This window comes from Lathyrus oleraceus, chromosome 3 (genome assembly GCF_024323335.1).
Source record: "Lathyrus oleraceus cultivar Zhongwan6 chromosome 3, CAAS_Psat_ZW6_1.0, whole genome shotgun sequence".
Classification (NCBI taxonomy): Eukaryota; Viridiplantae; Streptophyta; class Magnoliopsida; order Fabales; family Fabaceae; genus Lathyrus; species Lathyrus oleraceus.
This window is the reverse complement of record NC_066581.1, coordinates 195,480,538-195,502,574: the sequence shown is the minus strand read 5'-3', so window position 1 is coordinate 195,502,574 and position 22,037 is coordinate 195,480,538. Positions and strand designations below refer to the sequence as shown.

General features: G+C 33.7%; 1 protein-coding gene across 1 annotated transcript; it reads left to right on the top strand.

The window, feature by feature from the left end:
• Positions 1–10,386: 10,386 nt before the first annotated feature.
• Positions 10,387–12,083, top strand: LOC127126220 (peroxidase A2). The gene is made up of 4 exons (XM_051055105.1): positions 10,387–10,644; positions 10,751–10,945; positions 11,074–11,239; positions 11,452–12,083. The coding sequence occupies exons 1-4, from the start codon at positions 10,441–10,443 to the stop codon at positions 11,868–11,870; spliced, it is 984 nt and encodes a 327-aa protein (XP_050911062.1). The 5' UTR covers positions 10,387–10,440; the 3' UTR covers positions 11,871–12,083.
• The last annotated feature ends 9,954 nt before the right edge of the window (positions 12,084–22,037 follow it).

The window sequence follows — 22,037 nt, the reverse complement described above, 5'->3', positions numbered from 1 at the left end:
ATAGAACAAAAATTTCTTCTATGCATCGACCTGTAACTTAGGTGAGTCGACTCATATTGTCTAGGGAGTTTTCTTTTAAAAATTGAGTCAACATGCATCGACATGTAACAGCTATGAGTTGATGCATTCTTAGTGAAAATAATTTCCCATATCACTTGTGCAGTATGAGTTGACCTGTAGCATCTATGAGTTGATGCATAAAATTCATTTTGAAATTAAACCTTGTTTTTGATTTAATAAATGACTCTAAACGGATAAGGATGATTATGCACTCCTAGTCATGAAAATGCACACCTAGATTAAGAGAATATCATCCAATGTACACAAATACTAAGTGTCCTAGTTTTAACATCAATAAAAACATACTGCTAGAAGAGAAATACACTCACAGTGGAACTTGTCACTAACATATTGGATGTCATTGAAGATAATGAGGAGATTAATGAGCATGCTATAAAGGGTGCTAATAATGTTAAAATGTCTATTGAAGAAAAGAAACTTCCCAAGAACACTCCATTTATTCCTTTTGACAATGTTTCTTTTAATTATTAAGAAAAGTATTGTCAAATTGAATTTTGTTTATCATAGGAGGATGGCTCTTGATAAAAAAAACTCTATGTTGAAGCACGAAAGTGCAGTGAAATTATTGAGCTTCTAAGTGGTGCTCAGTTATTTAAGGCAATGTTGAATGTTGGATCTTGTTATCCGAAGTTGGTGAAGGGATTTGTGGTTAAAATTCCTATTGGGTCCCCCTTTTTGAATTTGTGACCTAAATAATGATCTTATTACTTTTGATGATGAAGTTAATATTGTTCATGGGCTTCTAAATTTAAATTATAGTTTTTTTGCTGTGAAACATGTCTTTGACCTTGGTCTTCCCAATGTTCCCGTTATTGATGAATCTGATTTAGCTAGTGATGAAGATATGCTCAATGTAGCCCCTATGTTTGAGCCGATGAAAATTCACAATCTGAAGGCATGTATCATGAAGCCAAGTATCTACAAGAAATAATCTTCATATTTATTGCCAATAAAGGTGTTTGTGAAGGTCTTATTAAGCACGTTGAGTATCATGCCATCCAGACACACATTTATGTTCCCTCTTTAATATTATTAAACACGTTGACCCTTGTGTTATATGTGCTCTGATCTGATGTATTTTGTGATCACTAATGTTACTGCTAATGAAATTTGAAGTTATCTTATGATATGTGACCTGATCAAGAAGATTGTGTGTAAGGATTTATGAAACATCGTGCATGTTGGATGGATATACTAGTTTGTTCAATTTTGTGTTGTTATTATGTTCTCGTTTATTTTAGTTAGTGAAACATGGTTTACTAGTTTCCCCCCTTGATTTTTTTATGGTTGTTCCCTGTCCTTTGTGTCTTATTGAGGAAAATAGAGGGAGAAAAGGCTCACTTCTCTTTTAGGATAATGTTCAAATCTTTACTTGTGTACTATCTGTGGTGCATTGTAGAAGAAGTGTTTAATATGTGTTTTGCCTAAAAATAACCAAAGGAAAAGTTTGTTATTATAATTGACTAGCTAATTTTTGAAGTAAACTTATTTAGAAAGATGTATTAACTTATTGTGAGACATTCTAGCGCACGTTTCCCATACTATGTTAAACGGTTGCTTCAACATTTAGTTAGAAAATATATTTCAGTTTTAGTTCATTCAGAAGATTGCTTTTGGAAAAACAATGTTAATTAAAATCAGTTTGGAATATATTTTATTAAATCATAAATTTGGATGAAGAAGATTTAATTGGATATGATTTAATTAAAATATTTGAATTTGACTTAATTAAAGAAGATTTGGTTTAATTAGATATACTTTAAAGGAAATATTTATCTCAAATTTATTTAGTTCAAGATTTTGGTCAAGTTGGTTTGGAAAGATTTTGTTTGGAAAATATTGGATTACAAAATATTGGATTACAAAATATTGGGTTAAATAAATCTTGCATGAAGAGATATTATTAGATTTGCATTTAATGAAAATATCTCCGTCTTTTACTAAAGATGATTTACAGTAGCTTTCTATTTTGTAAGAGATTTCATTCAGGATCCTTTACTTGAGTGATTGAAATTCTTAATTATATTAAAAAAAATATTTTATTGAAATTGTTTTAATCAAGATTTAGAATTGGATTTATGAAGATTCATGGAAAGCAACAAATTAAGCAAGATCTCCGATATTCTGTAAGATATCTTGTCTCAACCTACTTTCTTGGTGTGCAGGTTGATTGAATATTATAGTGCGCTTTTGAATTTTGTTTCCTTTTCTGTCCAACCAGAGATATGAGTGAGTGTTTGGATTTTGAAAATAATTATCCTAAATTTTTTTTAGCAAGACTACTTTTGGTGTTCTAATTTGGTCTAAATTTGTATAAATCAATGATCTTAATCATCATAATGAAGATTTGATTGATTATGCACATTTTGGTTTAAAGAAAGATTTAATATGAATTGAATTCAACAAGATTTAAATTGGTATAATTAAGTGATTCATATTAATTATAGAATTGATCAATCAAGATTTGCAATCAACATTATATAAGACTAATCTCATGCACTTTTTGGATGTTAAGCAATTTTCAGCTCCAACCCCTACTAGGCTTTCTAGTTGGGCTTTTGTGACTACTTAAGGAGACAATGTCTTTAGTAAAGACAAACACATCAAGAGGGAATATATACTTTGTAGGAGAGTTTTGTTTTAGCTAAGTATTTGGATTTTTAGTTTGTGCATTCTATTCTCTGGCATTGATTATAAATTAGGCTAATAGATTTATGAGTTGTATTAGAGTTTTATCGTTCATCTTTGTAATTGAATACACACTTGGGACAATATTCTAGTGAAAGTGAGATGTGTCTCATATTCAGCGGGAGTCCGAAATATAAATTCACGGTAGTATTAGGAAAATAGGCATTGAACTTGGTGAGTTCAAATCATACAAATTTTTATGTTTGACTATTAAGAGTGAATTTCCTTTCATTGGGTTGATACCCTCCAGACGTATATGATGTTTCACCAAATTGGGATACCAATTCTTGTGTTATTATATTATGCCTTTATTTTGTCTTATACGCATTCATTTTGTCATACACATTTTCTAACATTGTATTTTACATCTTATCACCCGAAGAAAAAATTTCATAATTCTTTCACAATGTCTCCTTTAAAGAGGAAGTGTTCGTGATTGAACCACATGGCTTTGAGAAATAAGATCCTTGTCTAGTGTACAAGCAGAATAAATCCCTATATGGACTCAAACAGACTCCAAGAGCTTAGTGTGAAAGACTAGCTCACTCTCTTATTCAATTTGGGTTTCTACATAGTAAATGTGATCACTCCCTCTTCATATACTCTCATCAAGGCATCACCAAGTATGTTTTGGTCTATGTTGATGACATCTTACTTACATGCACTTCCCTACTTTAAACCACAAACTTATTGATTTTCTTCATGCAACTTTTGATTTCAAGAAACTTGGGAAACATGAGTATTTTATTAGGTATTGAAGTCAAGCATCTTGCAATTGATATTTTTCTCCTCACAAACCAAATACATTCGAGAATAACTTAATCGATCCAAAATGTGTTATGCCAATGGATTAACTACACATATGCTCAGTTCCTGCAAGCTTTACAAGCATTGATCTTCTCTACTTTCAGATCCTCATCAATACATGTCTATGGTTGGAGCTTTACCATATGTAACACTTAGCATAATATATATTACATTCAGTGTGAATATAGCTTGTCAATTCATGGCCTCTCCTTCTGAGTCTCATTGGTCTGTAGTTAAAATAATTTTGTGGTACCTCAGTGGCATTATTTCTCAGGGCTTGCTGTTTGCATCTGCTTCACTGCCTCACAAGTTTTCTCTATGTGCTTATAGCGGCTCTATTTGGGCTAGTGATTCCGATGATCGTTGATCTACTTTAGAATCCTGCATCTTTTTTTGTCCAAATCTCATTCCATATAGCTCTAAAAAGTAGTCTCTAGTTGTGATAGCTAGTAATGAAGTGGAGTACCGTGCTCTTTCTCACACTACTTCAGAACTTTTGCGGGTTGAGTCTCTCCTTAATATTTTGGTTGTGTTGTTTCTTCCTGTTACACTCTTCTGAGATAATCTCTACGTGGTTCTCATTTCACACAATTCTATCCTCCATGCTAGGACAAAACACATTGATTTGGAAATTCTCTTTGTTCATGAAAGGGTCATTACCAAGAAAATGAATATTCAACATGTGCCTAGTAGTGTACAAGTTTCTGACACTCTCACCAAACTAGTTGGCACGAGTGCATTTCAAGTCCTTCGAGCTAAGCTCAAAGTCGTGACTTACATCCCTTTTTGATCTTGTTGGGGAGTATTATGAGAGTAATAAAAACTAAGTTAGTTTAGTTAAGCATATAATATATTACACCATGAGGAAGCATGATTCACCATGCACATGCGTAGAAGGAGAGTGCACGGTGACATGATAATCTCTCCCTTAATTCTTCATACATTCATCCATGCATTCATGCACTTGTCACTATTTATACGAGAGTGCAAGTACTTCTCACTATATATACGAGAAAGCAATGTATTATTAAGGTTAACTCATTCAAGCATAATATGTTAAATAAAGTTCATAACTCATTCTTAATTATTCACTTAATTGTATATTCATTCTATTTTAATTTTAATTTTAATTTTTTGAAGTATACTTATTAGTCAATGCTATTTATATATCTCTAAATATAATATATTTCACTTTACATTTACGATAAATATGAACTCATTAATACATAATTTATTTATTTTTGCTTAAATGCACTTTTGATCTCATATTTAGGGGATTTTAACATTTTGGTCCTCCCGTTTCAAAACTCAGGTTTTTGGTCCCTATACTTCACTTTCCTTGGAATTTATTTGCCCCCTCCCCCTTGACTTTTTCACATATGGCCTTTTCATTAATGACTTCGCAGTCCTACACTGGCGTCATGTCATGTTTTTTATTTTTTAATTACTAATAATTTATTTATTACAACGCTAATGAAAATGTTAAAAATTAATTTTTAAATGGTAATCAAACTAAATGAAGAGTTTCATTTCCATTCAAAACCCAGAACACGAACAATTTTCACTATCACTCTGTTTTTTGAACCATATTCCAATTTCTCATTTCTCCTTCAATCAAACTAATTTAAACAAAGATATTAGATATTTTCTCAATCCAAACCGATCACTAGAAAGTTTTTATCTCAATCAAGCTGAAACCACATACATTTTGGGTTTCTACTCGTTTGTTTGTTATGAAGATGACGAAAGGAAGTTCTGAACGAGATGACAATGATCAAGTCAAATACTGTATAAGGTATGTTATTGTCCCATTTTTAAAGTCACCATGGTTCCACTTGTTTTATTCCTTATTTATTTTGTTGTGGTCCACCATCATTTTTAATGTAAACATGTGGTCCCAAGTGTTTTCTTGTCTATATTTTTTATGTTGTGGTCTCATTGCATGATTGTTTCTTCAAGTTATGTTTCAATTAATTCTCAGGCTAGCTAATAATCATAATATTAGGTTAATGATACACTATAAGGGGAGTTTAGTTGAGGAACCTGTAAAATGGTATGTTTAAGGGGTAATATCTGATATAAATTAGAGTTGGGATGTGAATTACATGTCATGCATGGATTTGGAGAGTTTAATTAAATCTGAGGGTTAAAAGGACATAATGTGTATGTGGTATTGGAACCCTAAGTATACTTTTTCTTATGGTCTTAGACCCTTGAATAATGGTAAATATGTTCTACAAATTGGAAAAGATGTGATAGAGTTTGAGGTAAGATATGTTTATGTTGAGAACACTACAGACAATCCTGAAATAGTGGATCCAAGTGAGCTAGGTACCAACTTTGATGATGACGACGATGAAGTACAATGCACTGGTGTTAGAAATGTAAATTTTTTTATTAATGATGAAGTGGATATTTATAATGAGCCTGTTGAAGAACATGTAAGTCAGGATGTTGGTGGAAATAGTGAGCTTGTTGAAGATCATGTAAGTCAGGATGTTGGTGGCAATAATAAGCTTATTGATGAACATGAAATTCCCATTGTTGGTGGCAACACTGATCCTGTTGAAGAACATGTAAGTCCTAATATTGGTGGCAATATTGAGCTGACTGAAGAAGGAATTGATGAGGAATATGTTGCAAGTGATGATAGTTATTAGGATAATGAATTTTAATGTATTGAATAATCAGAGGAGATAGATTGGAATAAGGTACTACCCCCTGAAGCTCTAGGTTAGGTTTGTAGTGGAAATAATGAAAAAGAAGCAGTTAATATTGATTAAGAAAAAAATGAAGATTCTGACCATTTGTATACCCCTCATGGGGGTCGTGATGATGATGAAGAGGGAGTGAGATTTCCTACTTATTAATAGTGGTGGGGGAGTTAGATTTCATTTAGGGGTGATGTTTACCAACAAGGAAGTAATAAGGAATTCTATCAAGGATTGTGGCATGGAAAATAAAAAAGGTGTCCATTAAGAAGAATGATTCAAAAAGGATGGTGATTCAATGTAGGACTGATTGTAAGTTCTATATGAGATCTAGTAAAAGGTTTGGGCATCCGTATTGGAAAATAGTGAGTTTTATTGATGAGCATACATGCCACATGACTGCACACAACAGGAATACAAAGACTGAGTGGCTTGCAAAAAAGTTTCCAAGTATCCTTAAGCACCATCCTAACACCAAACCATCAGGTCTCATAACTGAATCCATTGAGAGATAAGGAGTGAAATTATCACGTGATCAGGAATATAGGGCTAAAAGGAAGGTGATGGAATTCGTTCAATGAGCTGGGATTGATCAGTTCACCCATTTGATAAGTTATGCACAAGAGTTGTTGAAATCAAACCTTACTAGTAATGTTGTTATACAGTGTGTTGATACCAACGGTAACCATGGCTTTAGATCTTGCTCTACAAGATCTAGAAGGATTTAAATCAGAGATCATTTGCTTTTATTTTTTACCAACATAATGTATTTTCTTGATTTTCATTTATTTCTTGACTGTCATTTATATTCCAAAGGTATTACATCAAAATATATCTTGACTATCATTTATTTCTTGATTGTCACTTATATTCATAAGGTATTACATCAAATTATATCTTGATTGTCATTTATTTTGACATAGGCTAGTACCTTCATTTCAAGGTCTTAGTGCCATATGGATTAAAGAATACGTGTAAAGTATTTATATAGAAATTGGAAGAAGAATCATCTTAAACTTGAGTTAAAAGAAGTCATGTTGGTAGTTGCAAGAGCAACTACAATACCAACATGGAAAAAAAGCACTCCAAATAATATGGCATTAAATGAAAGTGCATGAAAGGATATGCTTGAGATCCCTGCAACATTTTGGAGTAGATCACACTTCAAGACCTATTCAGAGAGTGACTTGCAGGTAAACAACATGTGTATAACTTTTAATAGGGAAATATTTGATCATATGGACAATACTATAATCACTCTATTGGAAGGGATCAAATATTATATAGAAAAGAGGATAACTACCCGAAAGGACTTGTTGCATAGGTACAATGGAAATATGTCCTAGAATCCAACTAGTCAATGAGAAGAATAAAAAATAGGAAAATATGTGGACTCTAACATGGCATGGTGGTGATGATCTTGAATACTTTGGAGTAACTAATGACATTGGGACATATTGTGTTGATGTGAAAAAGGAAACATGCTCATGTAGAAAGTGGGACTTGTTTGGGATACCTTGATGTCATGTCACCACATGTATCTGGAAGATCAAGAAAAAACCTGAGGATTATGTGGATGAGTACTATAGGTATGATTCTATTTTAGTATGATTAATCTATAATGATTTTGTCTTGTCTGGAATACCTTGGTCTGAGTGTTTATTTCTATTTCTGTAGGAAATAAACATATGAGAAGACTTACTCAAACATTATATCTTCAACAAATGGACCACAATTGTGATCATTGGTTGATCAAGTATCAATTTATCCCTATGTGGTGAGACACACAATTGGTTGACCAAAAAAGATGAGAAACAAGTCAGGTGATGAACCAAACAATCCTTGTGTACTCTCAAGGAAACTCTCAACATATAATTGTAAAAAATATGGTGAACTTGGTCATACAAGAGGAGTTGTAAAGGGAAGATGACAACTGACAGAGCAATTTCTAAGGGAGATAACAAGAAAAGAAGGCAAAGATAACTAAGGGTGAAAAAGGAAAGAAAAAGACCAATGAAAACTAGTCCAAAGTTCTAGAAGGATCTCAAACACCTCAAGCTACTCAACCTACTTAGGATTAGATGAATTAAGTAGGTTAGTCCTTTTTTGAGTTTAATGAATTAAGATATTTTGGTTAGCTATCATGATGACCATGTTTTGGTATTCTGTGATGAACATCTTTCATGTTGTAATGAACACATTTTTGTATGTTGTAATGAACATATTTTGAATTATATAAAACCTATTTTGGTTGACTATTTATATGTTTTTTTTTGTTGTCAAATAAGTTGTTATTCTGTAATGAACATTTATTGTAGGCCAAGTCAGGCCAATTGCAGGCCATGTCAGGGAAATTTCAGGCCATACTCAGGCGAATTGCGGGATAACTCAGGCCAATTTTAGTCTAATTTAAACCAATTCCAAGCCAAACTCAGGCTAAGTCAGACCAAGGTCATGCAAAACTCAGGTCAATTGTAGGCCAACTCAGGCCAAATGCATGCTAATTGCAGGCCAAACGTAGGCCTTATTCACTGACTTTTGACAATATCATAACAAAAAAAAATCATTCATTAATGTTAAACCACTGAACTACTTAAACATGCTTCATTCATTGATCAAATGTATTACATCATTGTGGATACATTGTTACAACATAATAACCTAAAACCTAATCACCTTAAAACTAACCATACATGATTTAAACACAAAAAACTTAAAACCTATTTCATTAATGTTGAACCAACGAAATCAACCAAGATAATGAAGGTGATCATCCAGTTGAACTTCAATTGCTTCTTGAAAATCTTCATTTCTTCATCTTTTGCTTTGTAGAAATTAACTTTTTCCTGCTCTTCATTTAGATTCTTTAGTGGTGAAGAGATTATTTCATTTACCCTAGGATTCATCTCCTCATTCAATCAAAAAAAGTGGCTACATTTCTTGTAACCTTGAACTTTAAAACATGAATGTAGATAAGGGGAGATGAATACATGACAAATTATGAACTAGGTAAAACATAATAACATTAAAACAATGCAGAAATTAAAACATACCTTATACATCCCACATCCATGCATACAAACAACGGCCTAGATTCTCACTCGTCTATGTAGTCATCAAATGAGCATCAAGACGACACTTGCATTCATACCTCAAACAATTGAATCCATTGTCATGGCTAAAATGAGACTGTTGCGACATCTTACAATCAATGTACAACGAAAATGAGCGAAGAAGATGCGAACACAGGCGAAGAACATGAGCAATATGAAGGAGGAAGATGACGAATCTGGAAACGTGAAGATAAATTTCTTTTCTGCAATTTTCAATCTTATATTAATATATAAACCTAATTTTAATGGTTTTAAATGTTTTTTTTCAAAAAAATAATAATTTATTTTTAAAATAAGTCAAACTTCCTGACATGAGGTCGCTATTGGACTACCAAATCATTAATGAGAATGCCATGCAAAAGTTAAGGGGGTCAAATAAATTTCAAGAAAATTGAAATATATGGACCAACAAACCAAATTTTGAAATATGAGGCCAAAATGTTAAAATCACTAAAATAAGGGGACCAAATAAATTCTAAAGAGAATGAAGTATATGGAAAAAGAATAAGTTTTGAAATAGGAAAAAGAATAAGTTTTGAGATATAGGGTCAAAAAGTTAAAATCACCTCAATAGAATGGGAAAATACATTTAAGGGCATATTTTAAAAGTAAAATATCATTCTTCTTTTCATCTATACATTTTTTAAATTATTATTAAAAGTCAACTAAATCGCTTGGCTTAGAATTGAGGGAATAGAATTTAGTAACATTCCTCATTATTTTATGATGGCTAATTAGCACAAGAACGTTATGTAGCAATCATTATGGTTTGAATTTTCCTTTCCACGTTCCCTTGTCTACCTAATGTGTTGAGTATTAAAATCTTAAATCTCGTATTTTTTACCATATAAACTAGTTTGCTTAATTTGCTCAAGATATAAAGTTTGCTTAAAGTTCTAAGTAATTACCCAATGAAAACTTTATCATCAAGCAAATTATAAAGTAATTGAATTAGACACATGTGCATTCTTCATTATATATATGTTACATAGAATTCATCAAAATATCAAAATCTAAATACACAACTAAGCTAGATAACCATGTTTTGCTCTACTCTTTATTCCATTTTGGCAGTGCTAATCCTTCTCAATCCATCAAATGCTCAATTAATTTCAACCTTCTACTCCAACTCATGCCCCAATGTTTCTTCCATAGTGAGAAATGTTGTTCAACAAGCTCTGCAAAATGATTCTCGTATCGGCGCGAGCCTAATCCGTCTTCACTTTCATGATTGCTTTGTTAATGTAATTCATTAGTTCCAAACACATTTTCAGTCTTTGATTAATGAGATAGACTTTAGGTAATTGATTAATTAATAATTGATCTTTTTAATTTGTGTATATTTTTCAGGGTTGTGATGCATCTGTTTTGTTAGATCAAGGTGGCAACATAACACTTAGTGAGAAAAATGCTACTCCGAACAATAATTCAGCTCGTGGCTTTAATGTTGTTGACAACATTAAAACCTCAGTTGAAAACTCATGTCCTTCTGTAGTGTCTTGTGCTGATATTCTTGCTCTTGCCGCGGAAGCGTCCGTGTTTTTGGTAAAAAAAGTTATAAATAACATTAAAATTTAACAAATTCTATTAAATTTTTCAATATAAATAAGTAATTAAATTTTTTTATAAAAAAAGATGCATATATATTTATGATCTTGATGATGTATTTGCAGGCCGGAGGTCCATCGTGGAATGTACAACTTGGCCGAAGAGATGGCCTAATTGCAAACCAATCTGGCGCGAACACCTCCATCCCCGCTCCAACCGAAAGCTTAGCCAATCTCACTGCCAAATTTACCGCGGTTGGCTTAAACAGTAGTGATCTAGTTGCTTTATCAGGTAATATAGCACTATGTTAGTGTTTATTCTCGTTCTTTCAGTGCAGTCAAATTTTAATTATAGATAGTTAAAATTTGATTGCACAAAGAAAATGACTGAAGAGATTTAAGAAAAATAAATTTTATAGAAATTTTTTGATTAAATTATGCGTATGATTATGATAAGCATGTTTGTTAAGTATCGATTGATTCAAATGGATCAACTTGAATTAGGTGCACATACATTTGGTCGTGCACAATGTAGATTTTTCAACCAGAGACTATTCAACTTCAGCAACACAGGTAAACCTGATGCAACACTGAATTCAACATATCTAGCTACTCTACAACAAAACTGTCCACAAAATGGAAATGGCAACAGAATTAACAATCTCGATCCTTCAACTCCGAATAATTTGGATAACAACTACTTCAAGAATCTTCTCAACAATCGAGGCCTTCTTCAAACAGACCAAGAGTTGTTTTCCACTAATGGTGCTGCCACAATCTCCATTGTTAACATGTTTGCCAAGAACCAAACAGCTTTTTTTGAAGCATTTGTTCAGTCCATGATTAAGATGGGGAATATTGGACCGTTGGTCGGAAATCGAGGTGAAGTTAGATCTGATTGTAAGAAAGTTAATGGAAGTTGATGAAGGGAGGATTGCCATGTATATGCATAAGATGTTCTTGGTATTTAATATTTAGAAACTCAACAAGAGCTTCTAGGTTTAATAATATACGTCAAAATTGTTTACATATATGTTTCTTGTATCATAGATTTTTTTTTGTATTAGCTTGTATGTCGTTTTATGCTTGTATTTGTGATTGTAATAAATTGTTCTACCAATTGATTGATTTTTTTACATGCACCAAATAATTCATTGCATTTTTTAGTGGGTGAGTTAGAGAAAAATTATTAAAATTTATATTGATAATTTAAGTGTTGTAAATCAGATAAGACGGTGGTGTAATCGGTTACAGCAAAGACAATATAACTTCTAAATTACAGGAAAAGATAAATATTTGAAGTTGTAATCGATTGATCTCAGACGTTAATCGGTTACAACTGAATGTAGTTTAATTCACTTGTCAGCTCCAATCGGTTAACCAACTGGTATAACCGGTTTACAAGACTGAGTTTTGCTATTTTTCTATTATACACTTGTTTGTTTTGGATTCCAATCAATTTGTAACACTTGTATAAATGTGTTGAATGCATTCTTTTCCAAAGTAATGACAATTCTCTCTCTCTCTCTCTCTCTCAATTTAATTCTTTCACTCTCCAGATTTCAAATTTCTCCACAATTATTCACCAACCTTGTGGTTCAAAGTTCCAACATTTTCAATCAAGAGCCTGGTTTTGATCCACAAACACCTAGTGCGCAACATGATTTTTGTTTTCAATGAAAGAATCCACGCAAAACAATCTGATCGCTTTCGTGACATTCTTTTCTCGTTTATTTACTTTCGCACTAAAACTCGAAAATCCCCCATTTTTACTAGTTTTTATAAATTGCACACATTTTGTCTTGCTTGGAGGAAATCCCGTGGATTCGATATTTTTTATTACTTTGACAGTATCGATACACTTTCCAAGAAGTCATCAAGTTTTTGGCGTCGTTTTCAGGGACGGTTGATTTTTCAACAAGGCGACGTTTGTGCAATTGTTTTTTTTAGTATTTTTAATTTTTGTTTTAATTTCTTTCTTTATCATAATTCTACTGTGGTATTTTTGGTTGTTGGTAAAATGCAGGGCACATGTGCGACGAGTTATTACGACATAGCCAGGATCCCAAACTATGGGGGACTACCGCATGCCTACTAACGCCTCATAAGTTTCTAGGAGGTTTCTTCCAGCGGGTTTTGCAATTTTCAACATCAAATACACCGTGCTTTCAGATTTAAAGGATAAACCTTTTGACGGAAACACAACTAGTGACCCATGGGGACATTTGGCTAGATTTCATTAGACAACATCAATGTGCCAACCTGAGGGTATCATAGAAGACCAGGTAAACCTTAAATCATTTAGTTTCTCGTTAGTTGGTAGAGCAAAAGATTCGTTATTATGTATGCCGAAAGGGGTAATCAAAACTTGGAAAGAATTGAAAGACAAATTTCTAGAAAGATTCTTCACTACAACACAATTCATAGAAAGAAGAGTTGAAATCACGCAATTCGAGCAACAAGCGACCGAATCTCTTTATGATGCTTGGGAGATGTTTGTATATTGATACGCAAATTCCTAAATCATAATATGAGTAATATGGAGCAAATGCAGAATTTTATAAAGGGCCTCCAAGCACAAGTTCGAATGTTGTTAGATGCATCTGTGGATGGTACAATAAGAATATTAACTGAACCGTAGGTAAAAGAGATGATAGAGAAGATGAGTCTAAATGAGTACAACTTTGAAAATACTAGAGGGTTGATCATGCTAGAAACCAAGAATGAATCTCAAAATGAATTGACTTTAGGGGGATACAAGGAACTTCTTACCAAGTTAGAAGTATTACATCAAAAGTTGGACACAACAAGCACCACACAGGAATCTTCAAACGAGGTAGTATTTTTATTATGTACTGACTGTGGGCAAGAGCATTTTGCAGGTGATTGTACTAAAGAACTACTTAGGGGAGAAGTACAAGTTATAACTATGAATTCCAGTCTAAGAGCAACACAGACAAAGATAGAATTCAAGATCTCATCGTTGGAAGAGACCTTCACACAATTTATGTTTACAACACAAAACAAATTCTTGGATATGATTATGTCCCAGTGTAGCGGTAAATTCATGACCATCAAGTTATGGGTAAGTTAGACGTCAATTAAACCATAGTCGCCACCACACTTTTATTGTTTCCAAGGGAAAAGGAAAAAGTACGAACAAAACCCAAAAATAAGAAGTTTTCAAATCAAAACTAATAAAATGTCAGAGATTACGGGTAAGGGGTTGGTTACACAGACGGAAGGGGTTGGTTACACAGATCCTAGGGAGCCCTTTCTTGTGTGCATGTGTATTTTTGTACAAAATGGTATTTGCAATAAATAGAGTGGAGGGATGAGAAAAGAATTCATTGATTATATTTTTGTGTTTGACAAGACCTACGGACTTGTGCCCACGTACCAACATAAAAATGAGGGATCAAAACCTCGTAGTTTGTGGTAACAATTTCAAAGTGGATGCATTGCTTTTAACAAAAATTTAGGTTTAACAAAGGCACAAAAGTCCTAAGAAGGTTTTAATGAGTGTTAGTTCTTTTTGTCTTTTGAAATTTCCCTTAGACTTTAGAATCAAGCAATACCAATACACAAATAGCAAGATGAAGAGCAAGGCATCAAATAAAGATAGCCACATCCAAGCTAAGCAAGTCCATGATCTTCTTCACAAATTCCCATGTATTAGATAAACTCAAAGATAGGCACTAGGCATAGGTTCAAAATAACAGCTTCAAGAAGATCATGTAGCAGATGAATTCAAATGGATCTTCAATACTTGCTTTAGATGAAGTTTCAATTCACAAGCACTTGGTTTCATGAAAGTTGTCATTGGCCAAGTCCTTTTGCATAGGGAGTATTGCCTAATTCTAAGTCCAAGTCTCAGATCAAACCAACAGTCCACACAAAATGTCTTTTAAGGTTTTTATTGTTATTATGTACATTAAGGTCAAAAGACCACAAACACAAACAAGTATATACAATCACAATATAATCACAAGGTATGGCTCAAGTGAGCAAAGTGAAAATGGTATTAAAGTAAACAAGTTAAATGGTATGAATAATGGCAAATGAATAAGGACTTAAGAATTAAAGTGCATAAAAGTAAATGGCTTGAAATTAAATGTTAGTTGTTAGTTGATTAGAAGTTAGTATTGCTTTTAACTTGTTTTGCTTAAGTCATTCTTTGGAGAACACTCAACCCACTATTCACAAACATGAATCCTTGAACCAAGACATCTTCCGAAGAAAGGAAAAAACTCAAAGTTTCCACACAATACCATGAAAGATGGGAGACTTACAATTTCACTTAGTAGAATGTTATGCCTTTGTGTCAACAATTTAGCGCTATGTTAAGCAATCATAATTGAACTTATGTAGAAGTCACAACTATTTGAGGCCGGACAATAGAAATTTTAGTGTTAATGCATGTTAGAGATATGATGTTATGAACCATACTCCTAAAACATACCACACTTAAAAGAATATGCAAAAGGGGTGAACCTAATCTCATCCACACTTATGTTGATTTTGTAATCAACTAGCCATAGGATGTAGAGATATCATAGGTCCATGAAATGAATGAGAAGAGAATGTGATTGAGATGAAGAGGGAGGGGAAATGGAATAAACACAAATTGGTCGAAGGAGGACTTTTATCAAATTAAAATCATTCATTCATTTTGGGAGATGAAATGTACATTTCATCAATCCCCTAAATCCAATGATTTTAACTCAACAAAGTCAAATCAACCTTGACCAAGGTCCAACAACACAAGTCAAATCAACAAGTCAATATCAAAAGCTCAACACAATTTATTTTGCATTTAAAGAATTAAAATCAATTAAATAATGCATTAAATTAAATTATGGTTGGTCAAAATCCTAAAACATCATCAAAACACCAAATAAATGTCCATGAGATTTATCATAGGTCAAACAAGGTCAAAGGACCTTGGAGAAAAAATTTCATTAATTTTGGAAACTTAAAACTATTTTTAAACAATTAAAAATAATCACAAAAACAATTAAATCATGAAAAATATTAATAATGTTCCAAAAAATAATTTTAATTCAGAAAATGAAAGAGGAATTTATTTTAAAAGATTTGGTGAAACTCTCATATTTTTTGGATCAATGTTAAAATTAATATGAATTAAAGAAAATAAACCAAATAAAATGAAAATCAGAAAATAGTAAAAAACGTGGACCACTTGATCTCCCTCATTAATTGAGGTGGCAGATCAAGTGATCCTCAGCGCGCGTTCCATAATGGACACGAGTCAAAGTGCTGCAGGGATGATTTGCAAAACAAATGCACGAGATTAAAACGTTTCAAATGGATCATGTGGTTCAGATGAGTGTCAACACACCGTCGGAGCCAAAGCTCCGGTCTCCTTCTCTGGTGAGCTTCATCGGACTGGTTCACTCACAACCATCACCAAAATTAAAAAGAAGGACATGAATTTAAAGTAAAAATGCTCAGGAGCTCGAATCTGACCTCAATTTTTCCTAACTCCAAATATATTGAAAGATACATGGAGTTGAATTTTGAGGATCATGATCTGAGTTGCTTCGATTTAACCTCAAAGAAACTCAATCTTGTTGCCTACATTGGTAGGACTTCAGACAACCAAAGATCAAGGAGAATTATGGAGAATTGAGTGAGAATCAAAGAGATGAAAATTTCTGGAAAATACCTTCAATGCAGGTGTGTATAGACTCGATCTTGCTTCCACTTGCTCTTGATCTTTCTCAGGACACTTGAAGGAATGGAAAAGAATCAGCAAAAGGTACATGACTCTTGGAGATTTGAATTTTAAAATTGTGAGATTCAAACTCAATTTCCACAGGAAATTATCAAGGTTATTCTTTGAGTGAAAGGGTTTTGGAGATTGGGATTCAAAGCTGGTTTGCAGGATCCTTAATTCTGATCACAAGGGTCTCTATTTATAGCCATATGATTGCTAAATGCACACTTGAAACCAAAGTTCCAAAAATAGCAATGTACATTGCATGGGTGCATGGGCGTGTGATAGGCCCATGTAATCATCTCTTTAGGTCCAAAAATGAGTACTAATATTGCTGAAGTCACATTGGTAAGCCATGCAATTGTGTGTGAAAGTTTTAAGTTCAATTGTGCCAAATGGTCATCCATGTTCAAACCATGTGCAAGTCACTCATACCTTGTCCAAATGGGATGAAATTGAACTTTTTGGAATGGTTAGATCAAGAGGAACAACTTTCATGTTGGACAATTTTTCATTTGAATCTTGGATCATGATGAATTTTGAGGTGGAAGTTGCGAAAATCAAACATGTCAAAAAAATTTCTAAGTGTCAAGCCATATGTTCACTTATTCCACCTTGGCTAACTTTTCATGTGAGCTTCAAATGAGAAATGTTCCTTCACTAAAGTTGTAGCTATCTCAAAGTACTTCAAAATGGTCACAAATTTGACCTCAGTTGGATTTAATATGAAGGAGTTATGAATTTTTGAAGTTGGGGAATATCACTTGTTCAATGGCATTGGTCCAAAATGACCTATAATGTATCCTCATATCACATGCATACAAAAGTTGAATTTTTTCTTCCTACAAACATAAAAGTTGAATTAGACATCTTGAATGTGATTGTGAAACTTGGAAATCTTTCATCTCGTAAAAATTGAGCAAGTTATGGCCTTGGGAATTTGACCTCCAAATTAGGGTTTAGACAAAATGACCTATAATCTTTCACCATAAAAAATGACTTTCCAAGAAAAACTAGCTCTAGAACTCAACATAAAAGTTGTTTCGAATGTCATTTAGAGTAACTTTTATCTTTGAATCATTTTCATATGACAAAAATTGTAGGAGATAGGGTCTAGGGAACCCCGGTTTTGATCAGATGAATTCCTCTAGTCAACCACCATGAACCAACTTGCTAGCTTGTCATTCTATTGACTTTTGGGACACATGGAGTATCATATATACATAAGATGATGAATTTTAAGTATCACTTGAAATATTTGATCAATTGGTGAAGAAGCTTGTTGAAGAAGTTACACAAGATACCCAGATGAATTAAGGTTTCCAAGGCAAACCAATTCCAAACTCTTGATGATTTCTTGATCAAAATAAAATATGAAGAACATGGGGATTCATATATGATGCTTAGAGCCATAGTGAACCAATTCTTGATTGAGCTCCTTGCAATGAGAGTCTTAAACCCTAGATGTGAGCTTGATACATCAAAGATGAGCACATGTTCTACCTACAAAAGAGTTAGATTACACAAAGTCATATTTTTGGTATTTTGGTTAGTAAAAATTATAAAATACAAAGTGTGATACAATCACAAGATGCTTGGTGATCTCTCCCAATACAAACTCAATGAATAAGGGGTAAGGAGGATGCCAAAGTGTGATATTAATGCCAATGCATATGATGAGATAGCATGAGGGATCTTAGGGTTAAAATTGGGGTCTTACAGCTGCCCCTATTTATGGACATTCTAGCTGAGGAGATGAAGGTTAAAATCTTCGTATCGACTCAGTAGAATGGGATTTAATAACAACATATAGAAAAAAAAATTGGTCCCTAAGAGACCTCATGATGCATATGATATGAATGTTAAAATAATCTTTGTGGGGAAATATTGCCACAAAGGAAAAGAATCCGTAGAATCTAAAGGTCCACAAGAGTATAATGCATTCCATAAGGAAAACTCACTGGGGAGATAGAGACTCTGGGGAAAAAAGGGTTGTGCGTAGGCCAGGCTACGACTTAAGAACAACTGGGGGACTCGAGGGATTCCATGAAAAATAAATCAATGGAAAGACTCAGCAGGGGAACAAAAGGTACATCAGTAGGAGAAACGGGTAAATCAGAATAAAGCTGAAATACTCAAACCAACAGGAAACAACGGTTTCACTAAGGACATGCGCACTCAAACTCAACTGGTGGGAAAAAGAGATATTCAACACAGGAGGAGTAGAAATCTATTATCCATTACCGGCTACTAGGTAAGGAGATAACAAAAATCTGACAGGGAGGACATTCGTTACCGGTTAGGGTAAACATATCAAGGATGACTCGCTGAAGGTAACCAGGAGGTGTATTCATTACTGGTTACTAGGTAAGAATAAACTTCAAGGGAAAGCCAAAAATAGGATTTACAACTACTGGTTACTGGGCAGAAGACCACAGAAAGAGAATATTCGTCACTAGTTAAAATGAACATATCAAGGATAGACTCAAAAAGGAAAGAAAATCCGTCACCGGTTAGGATGAACATATAAAGGATAGACTTTCCTGGGGAATTCTAGGGAGGATATCCGTCACCGGTTAAGATGAACATATCAAGGATAAGCTGCCTGAAAAAGTAGGAATTACATCTATCGAATGCTGGATGTTAGTGTAAGCCCTAGAGGCCAATACTTTTGGTACTTGTATCGAATTATTTATTAATAATAAAAAGGCTTTTTATTTATTATGTTTGTTTAATAAAGTCCCTAGAATAGCTAGTCCGTTTAATGTATCAAGTATGACTTAATCATGAGATCACATTAAACATAAGGACACTATTTTTAAAATATCTGTAGTCAAGCTTTATTGTGAAATGGGATAACATTAAAGCATGAAGACTATTATGTATATAGTCTGATGGTCACATCTCATGGATCATGGATAAGGAGTTATCAAGTCTTAAACATAGGTATGAATATTAAGAGTAATATTTATACCGGATTGACCCGCTATGAGAATACTATATAGAAAGTTATGAAAAGTGTCATAAGTTATTCTCATGGTGATAATAGTGTATACCACTCTTCGACCTGAAACCACTATAGACACTAGATGTAGAGTCGAGTGTTTTATTGCTGATCCAACGTTGTCCGTAACTGGATAACCATAAAGACAGTTGATGGGTACTCCACAAAGCATGCTAAGGGACATGAGTGACCTAGATGGAATTTGCCCATCATGCGTAACAGGATAAATGTCTATGGGCCCAATATTGAACTGGACAAGGATGACACAGTCTATGCCTTGTGTTCAATATAGACATAAGGGCAAAAGGGTAATTATACACATAATTATTATCACAGAAGGATTTGTCAGATCACATGACATTTTTGTGTCTTGGTTGGCAGTGATGTGTTGCTAGATATCGCTCACTGTTTATTATGTTAAATGCGTGATTTAATATAATTGCCAACGTCGCGAAAACCTACAGGGTCACACACAAAGGACGGATTGATGAGAGATATAGTAACTAAGGAACACCGTAAGGTACGGTGCACTTAAGTGGAATACGAAATATGGTAAGGGACCACACGCTTAAGTGATTTTGGGCATATTATAAGATATGGGCCAAAATACACTTAAGTGGGCTTTTTAGCTTGAAGCCCACACAAGTGGTTCTATAAATAGAACCCTTGGGTAGAAGCATTGTCACTCTCTTGGAATTTCATTTCCCTCTCTCTCTCTCACTCAAAGCCTTCATTCGTAGCAGCTAACACTGAGATTGAAGGAACCAGTTCGTGTGGACTGAATAGAGGCGTTGTCATCGTTCAACGTTCGTGATCGCCACAAGAGGTAACGATTCTATCACTGATCATGCCCATTCGTAAGGATCATTAAAGGAGAAATTTTTAAATTCCGCTGCGTTTTAGTTCGCAATTCTTCGTCAGTGGTATCAGAGCCACTTACGAAACCATGAATCTGATAACTGTTTATTTTCTGTATTAATACAATTAAAGACAGAATGAATCAAAGATTAAATCGAGATCGATTAAGTTACATATATGATATAAATAATCCTGATGCAAAATACGGTATATATGATAGACTGTTCTTGTTTCATTCATTCAAACACTCAATGGTTGTTTTCGTTTGAGCGATCAATGGTCGTTTGCTTCTTGATCCGACATTAGTATGGTGAAGCAATGACGTGTTGATCAATCATACTAAATCAACAATCGAGATGTGTTTGACGGTCTGAAATTGGTGCATTAGGGTTAGTGACGGTACAAGGGTTGTGTTGTCAGAGAGTTATGCGATTGGGGTTGTGAATGCACAAGAGTTGTGCTTTCCAAACAGATTTTCGAACAGTGTTAACCGGTTAACGTATATGGCTAACCGGTTAACGCAAGACGGAATACCACTTTCCAAATAGATTTTTGAACAGTGTTAACCGGTTAACGTATATCGTTAACCGGTTAACGCAAGACGGATAACCACTTTCTAACAGATTTTCAACAGTGTTAACCAGTTAACGTATTTGGTTAACTGGTTAATGCAAAACAGAATACAAATTATGAACAGATTTTCAAACAGTGTTAACCGGTTAACGTACATGGTTAACCGGTTAACGCAAGGAAAAATACACTCGTTCGGCTAACTCTGCGAAGTGTGATCGGTCGTCGAAATTTAATTTGGTTTTAATTAATTAAAAGAATTAATAATAACAATAATGTGTTTATTATTATCTTGTGGTGATCGGTTATGGCCTTAGTTTTCCTTTATTTTGTTTTGGGTTTTAAAATACGACATGCGTGTCGTGCCTCTCTTTTAATCTCTCAATGTAACTTCTTTTCTCATCTCACTCCCTCGTATGTAAAACGAGTTTCTTTATGTAATGTAATGTTATGAAGAAAGCAAAGAAGTCAGTGCCAAAGGAGGACAACCTTGAAGATCTTGCTTGGAAAAGCTTAGATCGTTATTAGGTTAGCTTAGGTTCTCTCATTGGCTTGGGAGAACAATTGCGCTAGGGGCCATAACTGTTTCATTATATATGTATGTTGATGCATGTGAATGCATATTGATGCATGTGAGAGACGATTTATATGATAAATAAGCCGGTGAGATCAGAATAATTGCAAATTCCCTCAAATTAAATATTAAGTTTATGCTTTCCAAGTTTTAACACTCATTAAGACTAGTATCGGATAATGTAGGTTTCGCCTACGTGAGGTGCATGTTCTATATTAGTAAGGTGCGATGGGATAATTATAATATCCAACTGTTAAAACAATGGGTCAAACTTAACTAAACAAATTATAATAAGATTATATATGTTTAGAAGCAAGAGTTGGGAATGATCCATATGATGGATT